The 14,680-nt window shown below is 35.8% G+C and overlaps 1 protein-coding gene across 1 annotated transcript; it reads right to left on the minus strand.

The window, feature by feature from the left end:
* Window positions 1-688: 688 nt before the first annotated feature.
* LOC145636176 (cysteine-rich receptor-like protein kinase 15) lies at window positions 689-13,516 on the minus strand. The gene is made up of 7 exons (XM_081687652.1): window positions 12,613-13,516; window positions 3,388-3,522; window positions 3,174-3,295; window positions 2,407-2,617; window positions 1,925-2,162; window positions 1,454-1,601; window positions 689-1,338 (listed from the first exon to the last, which is right to left on the minus strand). Exons 1-7 carry the CDS (start codon window positions 13,412-13,414, stop codon window positions 982-984), a joined length of 2,013 nt encoding a protein of 670 aa, XP_081543778.1. The 5' UTR covers window positions 13,415-13,516; the 3' UTR covers window positions 689-981.
* Between the last annotated feature and the right edge of the window lie 1,164 nt (window positions 13,517-14,680).

Below are 14,680 nucleotides of genomic sequence, written 5' to 3' on the forward strand. Positions count from 1 at the left end.
TTGTGGACCACTTATAGTAGAGTTACTATGGTCGTTTTATTAATTAAAAAAAAGTCATTATGTTAAAATAATATTTATTATGTTTTTATAGATTAATTTTTTTAATGAAAATTTTAAAATAGCAGTCAATATGAATAATATAGGTCACTAGGTTAAAATTAGGATTATAACGTCATACTTCAAGTTTGCAACAATATTAAAAATCACACAAATTTAATTGAAGATTACTATGTTAAAATTAAAGTTACTATATTTAATATAAGGGTCACTATTTATTCACTAGTAAGCCCATGATCAAGCCCACACAAAAACGGCTCACAACTCATAATACACATAGTACACACTAGTTAATAAACAAGACCAACGTTTCATATTCTTTCTATGTGGGACAATATTCTCACAAAAACTCATTAATTGAAGACTACATACAACATTAATCACCTAATCTTGTTGAACATTGTTAAAAAGAATATCTATACTAGTATATTAAAAGGCGTTATTAAGAACGTTGTTGTGCCACGTACACCACGCCACGTCACCTACTCCATTTCACATTATGCCACATTATCACTACTCAATCAACTATAATATTTCTTCATATAAAAAAAATAATGATAAGGGGATTCAAACACCCAACCTTTTCTAAGAAAGAGAGTTACTTAACCATCTAAGCCAATCATAAGCTATGTTATAAATAAGAAAATAAATGTATATAATTGATAATCACAAGGTCTAATTAAAGTAGCAACCGGTGCAACGCCCAAGCTACCCACTAGTTAATATAGATATATATATATATAGACTTTAATTAACTACAAATATTAGGAAATTATACCATACAAGAACATAATTGCAAAAGGATAAATAAAGCATATGTTAAGGAAAATATATTTTGCTTTGTATAAGAAGTTAAACGCATAACTTGCTAGCTCGCAAAGCAAATTCTTAAAGGTTTCTCTTCAACAGTGAGCTAGCTTAGTGTTACCTCGGGTGTAACTCACTAACTGTGTCTTGATTTTCAGAAAATGGTGTTGACATATTAGCACTAGAACTGCTCGTTGTTGTCGTTGAATGTCGACTTAACCTTGACACAAGAGATGATTCATTACTACTTTGAAAAAAGGATCGAGGGCATTGAGGTATAGGCATTGTGTTGATGGAAGAGCCATTATTGAGCATATGGACAACTGTTGACATGGTTGGTCTCGCTTGTGTGTTCTCTTGCGCACACCATAAACCTAAATGGATGGATTTCAACACTTCTTCCATCGAGTATGAATCGTTCAATGTCGGGTCCATGAATTCCAAGGGTTTGTCCTCTGTTAAACTTCTCCATGCCTAAGAAAAGTATTGTCATAAAGAGAATGAATTTGATTTTGAATTGATCTCCTATTTAGCTTGAAATTGGATTGAATCAAATATGAAGTAGCATAGATGAATTATTTATACTCACATAGGTTAAGAGGTCTCCAGTTGATGGATGGAATCTTGCACTAACCTTCTTACCGCTAACAATCTCCAAAACTAACACGCCAAAACTATAAACATCGGTTTTTACAGAAAATTGTCCATGCATTGCATACTCTGGAGCCATGTAACCGCTACAAGGCAATGTAAACAATTACTACAGACATAATTTTTTGTACAAAATTGTAATATTTATTTCTTAGAAACAAGATATTACTTGCTCTGCTTTCTTAAAAAATCTTAAAATAAAGTGAATGAAGCCTTATGTCTTCCAATTTTTCCTTAAAAATGTGACATTATTTAGTGTTGCAATAAACATCTTTCATGTTCTTCATTATTATGGAATACTTACATATTATGAAAACTAAATATTTTTATAAAATGAGACATTCAATTATTTTACGAGAAATAAAAATTAGTTTTTACAAAGAAAAAGTAAATAAATAAATAAACTTACTATGTTCCAACAATTCTGCTTGTGTCATCAACAGTTTGTTCAACCTTGAAGATTCTTGCCAAACCAAAATCAGCAATCTTTGGGTTCATATTTGCATCAAGTAAGATATTTCCAGATTTAAGGTCACGGTGGATGATTCTAGGCTGAGAATCTTCATGAAGGTAAAGTAATCCCCTAGCAATGCCTCGTATAATTTCATAGCGCGTACACCAATTTAATTCTCCCTGCTTTTGTGCATCTACAAGGTATATAAATGCATAATATAGCGTTACATACTTATAATTACCAAGGCTGATCAAGTTTTATATTTCCATGGAGTACGTGTTCATGAAACTCATTCAGAATATATTGTGACATAAATTGCGTTGTTACAATAACAAGTCTAACAGTTATGCTAATGATCATTACGAACACAAAAATTTAACAATGAACAAGGGTATGTATTAAGTTATTTATCAGAGTTAGTTTGATATTGAACATACCGAATAAAAAGTAGTTGAGGCTTTTGTTGGGAACAAATTCAAACACGAGTAACTTCTCTTCTCCTGCTAAGCAGAATCCCAATAGTTTTACCAAATTTCTATGTTGAAGATTGGCAATTAATACAACTTCATTCTTGAATTCTTCTGCTCCGTGGCTAGATACCTTTGATAGCCTTTTAACTGCTATCTTTTGTCCATTTTCCAGAGTTCCCTATGATACAAAGGCATTCAGTTACGAGGTCACGAAAAATAAATTTCACCAAGTAAATATCACAAATATTATTACACTATACTCATTATAGAATATCAAGTATATATCCCCTTTCATACTATACATAAATATAATTTTGTTGGAGGTTTCAAATTTTCTTCAATAGTATTGTTGAAAAATATGTAAAATTTTGTTACATGGTAATTTTTGCACTAAAGAACGAAATAAGTATTTCTCTCCTACTTTCCCCACTCAACCTAGCTACTACATCCGTTACACATTATTTGAACGATTTGACATAAAGTTTAAAGGAAAAATGTCTAACCGTTGGAAATAATGTGTAACGAAGGTAGTATTTCATTTTTACTTTAATTTCCACATAAAGAAATACCATCTATCCCTACATTTGTTAGTGATCCATTTAAAAAGAAACAGATTGAGTATCTTAGTTCGTTCAAACAATAATGTGAATATGTGATAGCTAATTCATTCCGTACGTTATATATATTCTAATCATAGGAATTGAAGGACCTGAGTCACTTGACCCAATGGTTACCTTGTAAACACTGCCAAATCCGCCTTGACCAAGCTTGTTGTCATTAGAAAAGTTGTTCGTGGCAGCTTCGAGTGTCCTCAAATCGAACATTAAAGACTCCGCAGTTATCAAATCATCAAGCACTATATATAGCAATATGTGAGACATTTGCCAACTTCATTGTATTCTGCATAGTTCAGTAAAAATTCAGACTGTGAATGAATTGGATAAGTACCATTTTTAACGTCTGGAGAAGGGTACTTCTTTGCTTTCTTTTGAAAGACACAAATGGTTGTTATTAACAATCCTATGACCGCTAACGGCACAATGGTCGCCACAGCTACTTTCTTTGCAGTTGCCTTCTTCTTTCCTGATCAAGTATACTAGCTTAAAGTGTAGGTATTTGTTGAGCCATGAGAAAACCCAAATGTGAGTGAAAGTGCTGTCCCACATTAAAAGAATATAAAAGTGAAGAGAAATATTGGGATGTGTATACCACATTGAAAAAAAGAGAAAGTCATGTCCACTTTATAAGGCTAAGGGGCTACTCCCTTCATTGTCATATGGTTTTGAGGTGGAATCTCCTTGGTCGTATAAAGTGGACAGTTGTGACAGGTGTGGTCCAGGCTCGTTTATCATGGTATCAGAGCCAAGTTGTGTTGTGATTTGGGCCAATATTATGGACAACTCATATGTTAGGGGAGTGTTGAGCCCATGAGAAAACCTACATGTAAGTGAAAGTGTTGTCCCACATCCAGACAAGTAGTAACTAAGTACATAAATCTGCTATATACTATATTTCTTTTACTTCTGACTTTTCCAAGATAGTAATCATTTGAAATATGACTATCATAATGTTTTCATGATTATACAATTTATAATTGATATATTTTTTTTCTAGATAATTAATTATTTTACTTAATTTTAGGTATAAAATAGTATTATCAACATTTTTTTGGTTTATCAAATTTTTAGCAACATTTATGTAATTTTTATTCTTATTTAATAGTTTCTCGAAAAAAAATTATTATATATTGGATTAAAATTTTCAATAAATATGTATGCATAGTAGATATTATAAGACTAATTGTGACCATTTTATAAGGTGAAAAAAAAATAAACCAATCATATTGTATACTATTAAAATAATATGGTAGTCATTTTTCAAACGATTACTGTAAATCATCCCGTTTTTTTACGATCGGTCTTGGCTTCTTTTTGTTAGATAATATGTTTATATTATCTTGTGAATATTCTGTAAAATATATCTTTGTGTAATTTAGGTTATCTCATAATTAGGTTGTAAATCCTATATATATTGAATTAATGAGAAAGCCTCAACTAAGGAGAATTACACTATTCTACATGGTATCAGATTCCTTTTAGGGTTTTTCGTTGTTTTCTCTCTTTCAAACCCTAATCGATCCTTAGGACCCTAGCCGTGCCCTAGTCGTGCACCACCATCACCGTGCCCTCTCCTTCTTCTTCCATGGCCATAGGTGATACCCCTCCTCCTCCTCCTCCTCCTCCTCCCTCAAAGACATTCCATCCATCCTTCACCGTTCACATCAAAAACCTCATGAGCATTACTCTCGACCAAGCAAGAAGAAGCCCAATATGCTACATGGGAAGAGCTTTTTCAATGTCTAACGTGTGCTTACAACCTTCAAAACCACATTGACTCTAAGGTTTCTCGACCGGCGGGAATTGATGATGAAACTTGGAAGAGACTTGATGCAATTGTAAAAAATTGGATCTATGGAACCATTTCTAAGGACCTAGTCCAAACTATAATTAAGCCGGGTGCCACCGCTCTAGAACTATGGACCCGTCTCGAGGAGATTTTTCATGATAACAAGCATACTCGATTTATTAATCAAGCATGACTTTAGTATATTGAGTAAAAGTGGATTAAGCCGAAATGGCTAGGTGAGTTGACTATGTTCAATAATTTGGATAATTTAGAAGTTTAATGAAATTAAAAGTCAATTTGTTATGTGATCACCCTTGTCCTAATAAGATTAAAAGTAAATTGATGTATGATTTTTATGTATGGTCTATTTGATTGAGTCGGCTATTAATTAAAATTGTAATCACATAAAGTGAAACATGGGTGAGCAATAAAACTCTAGAAAGCGTACACTTCTAGAGTATTGACAATTATGGGTTGGGGTACACGGTGGTAGCCCGTGGCTTTCCGAGGCTTGTTTGATCAACATGTCCTCTTTTCTTTTGGTATTTACATTTTTATTTTATAATGAAAGTTAGATGGGATCCTAGACTAACTTTGTGAGAATGGAGTCGCGCCCATTCTTGCATCGCGCTAAACTTTTATTTTAAATGGTCATTTAGGACCAAAATGATTTGATGGATTGGACAACCTCGTCTATTTCTTACTCCAAACAAAATTAATTAAATTAAGTATAAAGAGTCAAGTGTTTGGAATTTATTAGCAAGTATGTTGAGTCGTTTGAATTGTTTAAGTGTAGAGTCTTGATTAATGAATTCGAGTTGTATATTTATTTACTTTAACTAGTTTAGCATGCTAGATTTTGTGCGTTGTAGCTTGTATGTACTCAGCTTTGCTGATTGCGTGCTTTTGTGTGTTTTCTTTTGGTCAAGGCCTTCGCCTTTCAATGACCCTGTGATGATCCAATTATTACACTTGTATTATTGGGGAGCAGTATTGCACAGGTTAGCTTGATGATGTGAAGTTCGGGGATTTGACATACGCATTGTCAAGGGATTGGTGTGATTGAGAGTATTCGTTCTTTGTGTTGAACTTATTTATGTTTTGCTATTTCATTTATGTTTTGGGATTTTGAATATTGATTTGGTTTTAAAGAAGGGCCTTTATGGTTCCAATTTGTAAGCTTTGACTTATTGGTTTTTTAAATTATATTATTTTAATATTTAAGTTAGATTTCCGCTGCAATACTTTGATAAAGCCTTAACGTTTTAACACGTGGCGGTAAGATGCCAATGGTTCTCCTCTATTTTTATTTAAAGTAAGTGGTTTGGAAATGGGAGAATTATTGGGGTGTTACAAAACTAGAAAGAACAAGCAAAAAGACCAAGGTCAAGCTTTTATGGCCCAAAGCTCGCAAGCCCAACAGTCAACCACCACCCAGCCCGCGGCGGCCGACCAGCAGCGCGGCGGCGGTAGGGGTGGCAAAGGTTGTGGACGCGGCAACTCCAAGCAAGGGAAAGCAAAGGGTCGTGGGCGAGGCACCAGCAGCAATTCGCAACAACAAAGCCACGGATAGCCTACTAGGCCTACTCAAGCGGCCCAACAGCAAGTTCCTCACAGGGGGCAGCCCAGTTGGTCACAATAGCAGCAGCAAGGGCAGTTGGCTTCACCACCCTGTCCTTACCCAACTGGCAGGCCCAGTTTTGTGGCAATCAACATGATGTATCCATTTTATATATTATTTTACCCCCGTCCCTTGGTCATAATTAGTAGTGTTTTTGGCTCTTTAGAGCCACTTTTATTACTAATTGGTGTTTTCTAGTGTTTTCGTAGATTTGGTTGACTTTTGCAGGGATTTATGCTTTTGGAGTATTTTCCCGAGATATTTAGGAGCAATCACGAGCACTGGAGAAGCACGACCAGATTTTATAGCCCAGGGCCGGTTGGAGCCATCGAATCGGTGATTAAGGGCTCGGTAGAGGTGATACCGGGGCGTTTGGACCGAGTATTCAAGACCCAAAGAGGAAACCCAGATTGGCCCGAAGAATTGGAGCCCAATCGAAGTCCAAATATTGGCCCAAATGATCCGCCCGGCCAAAAAGGCTGGCGCCCGGAGGCGCGCCCGGCCGGGCGGGAAGAGCGCCCGGTGACGCGCCCGTCCGGGCGCGAGATTATTATTAGAGGTGAAAAAAAGGCGCGCCCGATCGGGCGGTGCCTCGCCCGATCGGGCGCGTGTTTATTTAGGAGACGATTAACGTCGTTTTAATTTGTTTCAGTTTAGGATTTTTGTACGGAGTATAAATACTCCTCCGTAATACGATTTTTTGGGGGATCTTCTTCTTCTTCTCTTAATCTTTTCTCTTAGACTTTCTCTCTCTACTTAGTTTTCTCTCTCTGAACTCTCTCCCAAAACCTTTGTTCTTATTTCTTTGATTAATTCCAGATTTATTTTGGTGACGATTTCTCTTCCCTTAATCTTAGTTATTTATTTTATTCCTTTGATCATGATTTATTTTATTGCTTTGCTTAGTCTATATCTAATTATGTGTGAGTAGTTTAATTTCTAGGGTTTATGGGGATCTAATAAATAATATGAAGGGGTAAATTTATTGTTGTTATTTATCAATGCTAGATTAATTTCCTATTGATTGATTTAATGCTCTGTGACTAGATTAGGCCTATCTTTTATGCATGAGTTTGACAATATTGATTCAAGAATCGAGAGATGAGAATTAATGTTTAGGTCTAGTTTCAATAGGCAAGTTAATTTATAAATGGTTAAGTCAAGATTCGAGAGATGAGATTTAATACCGATAAATTAATTGTGTGATTGTAATAAGTAGCGAGAGCCCTTTACAATCTGGTTAATTGATGCATTGATGATTGACTATTATTGATTGTTGGTATTGCATGATAATTTCTTATTGGATTGTTTTAATGTTTTACAATTGCGGCTTGTAAAAGTATAGCAATATTAAATTGATGAATCGAGCAGATGTTAATTTGATATTAAAGGCTATTTTCAATAAGAACTTAGACCTAGTAAATTGCGAGAGCCTGTTAGGTCTATGTTGGTTAATAAATTGCGAGAGCCTGTTAATCATGTTATTTGTGCAATGTCAATGATTGATTACCCTATTTTGCCCCGGAATATTATTTATTGGTGAACCTATACCCTAGATCCTTTTATATATTATTTTCTCCCTTTTCCTACTCTTTTTAGTTTAGTTTCATATTCAACTTTTAATATTGGTTACTTAAATAATTTAGATTATAATATTTAATTAGGAGTAAAAAGACTTGTTTCCCTGTGGAGATCGACCCTACTTCCCTATCTACTTTAGTTAGTGAATTAGGTAATTATTTTTGATTAGGGGATACGACTTTACCCTGTCACAACAACAATCCGTGTTGGGGCCCAGACCTCAACAATTTCAAGCCTATTATGCCGGTCCAGCTCTACCCGGTTATGGTCAACTTATGTCACCTACTGATTTGGGGCAAGCCTACAGTTCGATGAGTCTCCAACCTCCCGACAACAGATGGTACATGGACATGGGTGCGACTTCTCACATGACTCGTGACTCGGGTAATCTCTCTAACCTGTTTAATTTGAGCACTCCTCAATTTATTTTAGTTGGTGATGGTAAACGTATTCCAATTCATGGCTATGACACTACCACTACTCCCTCACCTAATCCACCTTTTTCCCTCAAAAATGTCTTACATGTTCCTAATATTATCAAGAATTTAATTTCTGTTAGGAAATTTACATGTGATAATTCTGTGTCTGTTGAGTTTGACCCTCTCGGTTTTTCTGTGAAGGACCTTTATTCGGGGACAACTCTAGCGAGGTGCAATAGTGTGGGGGACCTCTATCCTTTTTCCAACTCTTCCGCATCAAATGGCATTAGTCAACTCTCTCTAGCTGCTATTTCTCCTTCAACTTGGCATCATAGACTTGGACACCCCGGCGAACCAGTTTTTGATTTTCTTAGGAAAAACAATTTCATTCGTTGAAATAAGAGAAATAATTCTCAATTTTGCTATTCTTGTCCTTTGGGTAAACATGTACGACTTCCTTTTAAGTCCTCTACTTCCGTTACTTTTTCACCATTTGACATTATTCATATGGATTTATGGACATCTCCTATTCTTAGGAAATTGGGACACAAATACTATTTAGTTTTGCTTGATGATTTCTCACATTTTATTTGGGTGTTTCCGTTGAAATATAAATCGCAAGTATATAATATTCTTGTCAATTTTTGAGCATATATTAAAACCCAATTCGAAAAGGACATTAAAACTTTTGAAAGTGACAATGGCCATGAATTTGATAATTCTCCTTTTCGTACTTTTTGTGCTAATAATGGCATGATCTTTCGCTTCTCTTGCCCAAGCACTTCTTCCCAAAATGGCAAAGCCGAAAGAATTATACGCACAATTAACAATATGTCTCGAATCATTCTCTTTCATGCCTCCCTTCCACCTTCTTTTTGGGTTTATTCGGTGCATATGGTAGCATATATCCTTAACATTCTTCCCTCCACAACCATACAAAATAAAACACCAACCGAAATCTTATTTCGTCGAGTGCCCACATACGATCATCTTCGTATTTTTGGTTGTCTTTGCTACCCAAACCTTTGTGCCACCGCTCCTAATAAGCTTGCACCTAGGTCCACACCATGTGTTTTCTTGGGATTCCCTTCTAATCATCGGGGTTATTTATGCTATGATTTATCATTAAACAAAATAATTATTTCTCATCATGTAACATTTGTTGAAGATCAATTCCCCTTCTCAAACCTTCAGCAATTTAAAGAAAATGATTATGAGTTTTTTTTTATTCGTGTGACAGTAACAATTTGCTCATGCAAACTCACTGCCAAACTTTCCAACACAAAAATCCTTCAAATCCCACTAATACACTTGGCCCACAACAAAATCCCACAAAACCCACTAATTCCCCAATTCCCACGGACTTACAGTCCACTCCGCAGGTGGGCCGCGGAATTCCTTCTTCAACCGCAAGCCACCTGCGGACCCGGCAAATTTTAAGATGCACCATGGTGCACCTATTTCTAGGTGCACCACGCCTATACTTTTGAACAATCAGAAAAAAAATCTGAACAATTGCAAATTTTGAACATGTAGTAAAAACATCTGAACATCGCAAATTTTGAACATTTAATTAAAAAATCTGAACAATTGTAATGCATCACGCCTATACTTTTGAACATTTAGTAAAAGAAATCTAAACAATCAAGAATTTTGAACATTTAGTTAAAAAATCTGAACATCACAATTTTTAACATTTAGTAAAAAAATTTGAACAATCGCAATGCACCACGCCTATAATTTTGAACTTTTAGTAAAAAAATATGAACAATAAATTTTTTTGAATATTTAGTAAAAAAATTTGAACAATCGCAAATTTTGAATCATTACGAGTTAGACAAATTTTGAACTGACTCGTAATGATTCAATAGTTTTGTAATATAAACTGAACATTTAATGTATACAAAATTAACATTTCTTGATAAAATATGAACATAAAAATTGCATGTTTATGTTCAATTTTTGTGACGTGTTCATATTCTTTTTACTAAATGTTCAACTTTTTTTTACTAAATGTTCAAAAGTATAGTCATGGTGCACCTATTTTTAGGTGCACCATGGTGCACATAATACTAATTGTGCGGACCCCCCTGTCTAGCCCACAAATATCACCTCCTAGCCCACCTCACTCTCCTATTTCACCTTCAATTCAATTCGGTTCACTACCGAGCCCCACCCCGGTCAACTCTCCTCACTCTCGGCCTATCTCTCGGTCTTCCCACACTATGACCACACGTGCTAAAGACGGGATTTTTAAGCCGAACCCCAAATATCAAGCTCATATTACGGTTCCTTCTATTTCCCCACTTCTTAAAAACCCGAAATTAGCCATGCTTGACCATAATTGGAATGCCGCCATGAATGAGGAATTTAATGCTCTTACTAAATAGCATACTTGGGACCTTGTTCCAAGACCGGAAGGGGTCAATATTATTCGTTGTATGTGGTTATTTAAACACAAATATAGGGAAAATGGTGATTTGGAGAGACACAAAGCAAGACTTGTTGTGAATGGCAAGTCTCAACAGGTTGGTGTGGATTGTGATGAGACATTTAGTCCTGTGGTGAAACCGGCGACTATTCGTACTGTTTTGAGTATTGCTTTGGGTAGGGACTGGCCTATTCATCAGTTAGATGTCAAAAATGCGCTTCTTCATGGAGACTTAAAAGAGACCGTTTATATGCATCAACCACCGGGATTTGTAAATCCCGAGGCTCCCACACATGTTTGCCGGTTGCCGGTTGTCGGTTGTCACTCCAGTCGACACTAAGGCGAAACTCAGTGCTCATGATGGTGAGCTAATGAAGGATCCCTCTCTTTACAGGAGCCTTGTAGGTGCTCTACAGTACCTTACTTTTACCAGACCTGACATTGTTTATGTTGTCCAACAGATCTGTCTGTTTATGCATGCTCCTAGGGAACCTCATTTTAACGCTCTTAAGCGTATTATCAGATATATTAAAGGCACTTATGATCATGGTCTACATTTTTACCGTTCTGCTCCTACGAGACTTACTTCGTACACAGATGCCGATTGGGTAGGATGCCCGGACACTCGACGCTCCACTTCAGGGTATTGTGTTTATTTAGGTGACAATCCGGTCTCTTGGTCAGCAAAACGACAAGCTACATTGTCCAAATCAAGTGCCGAAGCAGAATATAGAGGTGTCGCTAATATTGTTTCTGAATTATGTTGGCTCCGGAACCTACTTCTTGAGTTACATTGCCCTATTCGACGGGCATCCTTGGTCTATTGTGATAATATCTCTGCCGTTTACTTAATTTCTAATCCAGTACAACACCAACGTACCAAACACATTGAGATGGACATTCATTTTGTACGCGATAAAGTCGCTCTTGGTGAGATCAAGGTCTTACATGTTCCGTCTTCATATCAGTATGCGGATATTTTCACAAAGGGGTTACCTCGCCAACTATTCCTAGATTTCAGAGACAGTCTCAATATTCGACCTCCTCCCGCTTCGACTGCGGGGGTGTGTTAGGTAATATGTTTATATTATCTTGTGAATATTCTGTAAAATATATCTTTGTGTAATTTAGGTTATCTCATAATTAGGTTGTAAATCCTATATATATTGAATTAATGAGAAAGCCTCAACTAAGGAGAATTACACTATTCTACACTTTTAACCACTCCTATTATACAAAGTCAATTTACATTGTATAAATCCGAATTATTTTGTAATGCTATGTTATCTTGGGTAGTATATTAATATTCAAATTTAGATTAAAGAAAAGTATGTATATACACAACCATAAAATGAATAAAAATCCTTTATTTTTTGAATTTTGAATTTTAAATGACTAAAAATCCTGAAGTGGTGAGCGGGTGGTCATAGAGATGGCTAGATGATTTTTAGGAGGCCAGGTTAAATGGTTTATATAAGTGTTTGGGTGGTTGAAAGGGTGTTTTGGTGGTCACATGCCTCTCACGTCGGGGGGTCAAAGCCTAAAGTTAATGCCAAAATTTGGCATCAGCTGCTACTTTACCGACAAAAAAAATTGTAATCATTTTACAACTGTTTTGAACTTTCACAAAGATTCAATTAAAAAATTGTTTTTGACAAATTTTCTTGAAACCAAAAACACCATATACTTCACATCATAACAAAACTTATGTATACCTGGATTTGTTCCGGCAATAATGTCTGTAGATGGTGCTATGCTCGAATTTGGTGGTGGCCTCAAACTTATTAAGCTATAAAATTGATAAACTTCATACCTTAGCAAACAACTAGGCGTTAGCACAATCCCCCCATGCGCGAAAAGGCTAGGAATAAGATCAACAGCTTTACTGAAGCACTTGCTACAATCCGCCATTGTCAAGCTCGGAATACATTGTGCCAAAGTGTACAAATACTTTTTCATGGGTGAAAACCATTCCTCCTTAGTGGCATACTTGTTACCGGACTTGGCGGAAGCTGCCATAGACGACACATTACTCAACGTATCCTGGAGCAATCTAATCCAATCTTGGACATGGTCCGTCACATTGTTAACGTTGTATAGCGCTTCGTAGGGTTGCTCTTGTAGGAGATTAAAAAAGGACTTGTTAGAGTAACGAAGCATGCATCTTTCCTTCCAAATTATTGCTTGGCTTGCTCTCGGACACGCATCACTTGTTACCTCCTCGCTAGCCATCTTAACACAATCGTTACAATCATCGCGATCAATGTCACCTCGACACAAGGCAAGGCCATAAGTAGGTTCTTGATTTTCTAAGCCTTGCTTTTGTGTAATGAAACCACCATTGGCAGTAGAAATTTTGGAGACCAAATTAGATAGCAAATTGTTGAGATTGGTGTCATACGAGCTTTTAAGAAGGTATAATGATGAGTTGTAGCAATCTGATTTCGTGTAGTCTAGAATTGGAAACGAATTTGAGGTATTAACTAGCAAAAATAATAGTATTAAGACAGACACCATGATGAATTGAATATATTAATACTCGTAATTTTGAGTTAATACACACACTGATGATTACACATTTTGGTTCTTGGCTTGTTTGAGTCCAGGACATTATCTTAATATTCGTAGTATATTGGATGTAATTATGGACCACAATAAATATGCCAGCTTTCCAATTCATACCGGTCCCTAGTGCTTGGGGGTAGTCATAAAGGAAAATTGTGATAGAATTATAGTCCGTACCAATTGGGCCAATTGAATAATTTTGGAAAAAAAATTGTAAAAAAAAAATATAATGATAAACTCATTGATAGAAATATTATTTAAGTATCAAAGTTTACAAATTTAATTACATCGTACTTTATGGTTTTACTGCCCAATTCTGATTCGGTCCCGGTTGATACTTAATTAATAATTCTATCAATGAGTTTATCATTAATATTAAAAATTTATGGTCCAATTGTGGTCCGGTCCTGGTCCCCAAAAAAGTCGATTCCGGTTCATTCTGATCCCGGTCCGGTTTTGGACCACTGCACAGCCCTAAGAATGTATGTTTGGTAAAGTACTTATTGACTAGTGTAAAACTCTAAAAATAAAGTAGAAAAATTCCAATAGCTACTATCAATCTTCAAAAGCTAATAATATTAACTTTTCACAAAAGTTACTTCTACCACTAAACTTTACACCTGCCAGTCTACCACTACATTGCCCACAGTCATTTTTTTTTTTTTTGCTTGAATAAGTCAAATTAATAAAAAATACCTAAAAGCTACTACGTAAATTGTGTTGTAACATATGTACATAGACTTAAAACCTTAAAAAGTATTTTTAATAATATTCAAATTAAAATATCTTGTAAAAAAATTTTCAAACAAAAATAAGGGTAATATTCAATTTTTTGCTTAATTTGAAATCTTAAAATTTAAAATAAATAAAAATAATCAAATGAGCAAAAAACTACCTTTGAGTGCATCAATCTCAATATACAATTTATTTATCAACGCGATTCTGGTGCGGCTGAACGCACGGTGCGACAAGGTGCCATATCAGTAACCCCTTTAGTAACCCCTCAATTAACCCCACTTAAGTAACCCCTCTACTAACCCCTTAGACAAAGTACCCCTGATTGACTCAGTAACCCCTGATTGACCTAGTAACCCCCGACCTAGTAACCCCTCACCTAGTAACCCTAAGTAACCCCTAACAGACCTAGTAACCCGTAACCGACCTAGTAACCCCTAGCCGATCTATTAACCCTTAGTAACCCCTTACCTAGTAACCCTT

The sequence above is a fragment of the Chenopodium album genome, chromosome 6 (assembly GCF_948465745.1).
Source record: "Chenopodium album chromosome 6, dcCheAlbu1.1, whole genome shotgun sequence".
Classification (NCBI taxonomy): domain Eukaryota; kingdom Viridiplantae; phylum Streptophyta; class Magnoliopsida; order Caryophyllales; family Amaranthaceae; genus Chenopodium; species Chenopodium album.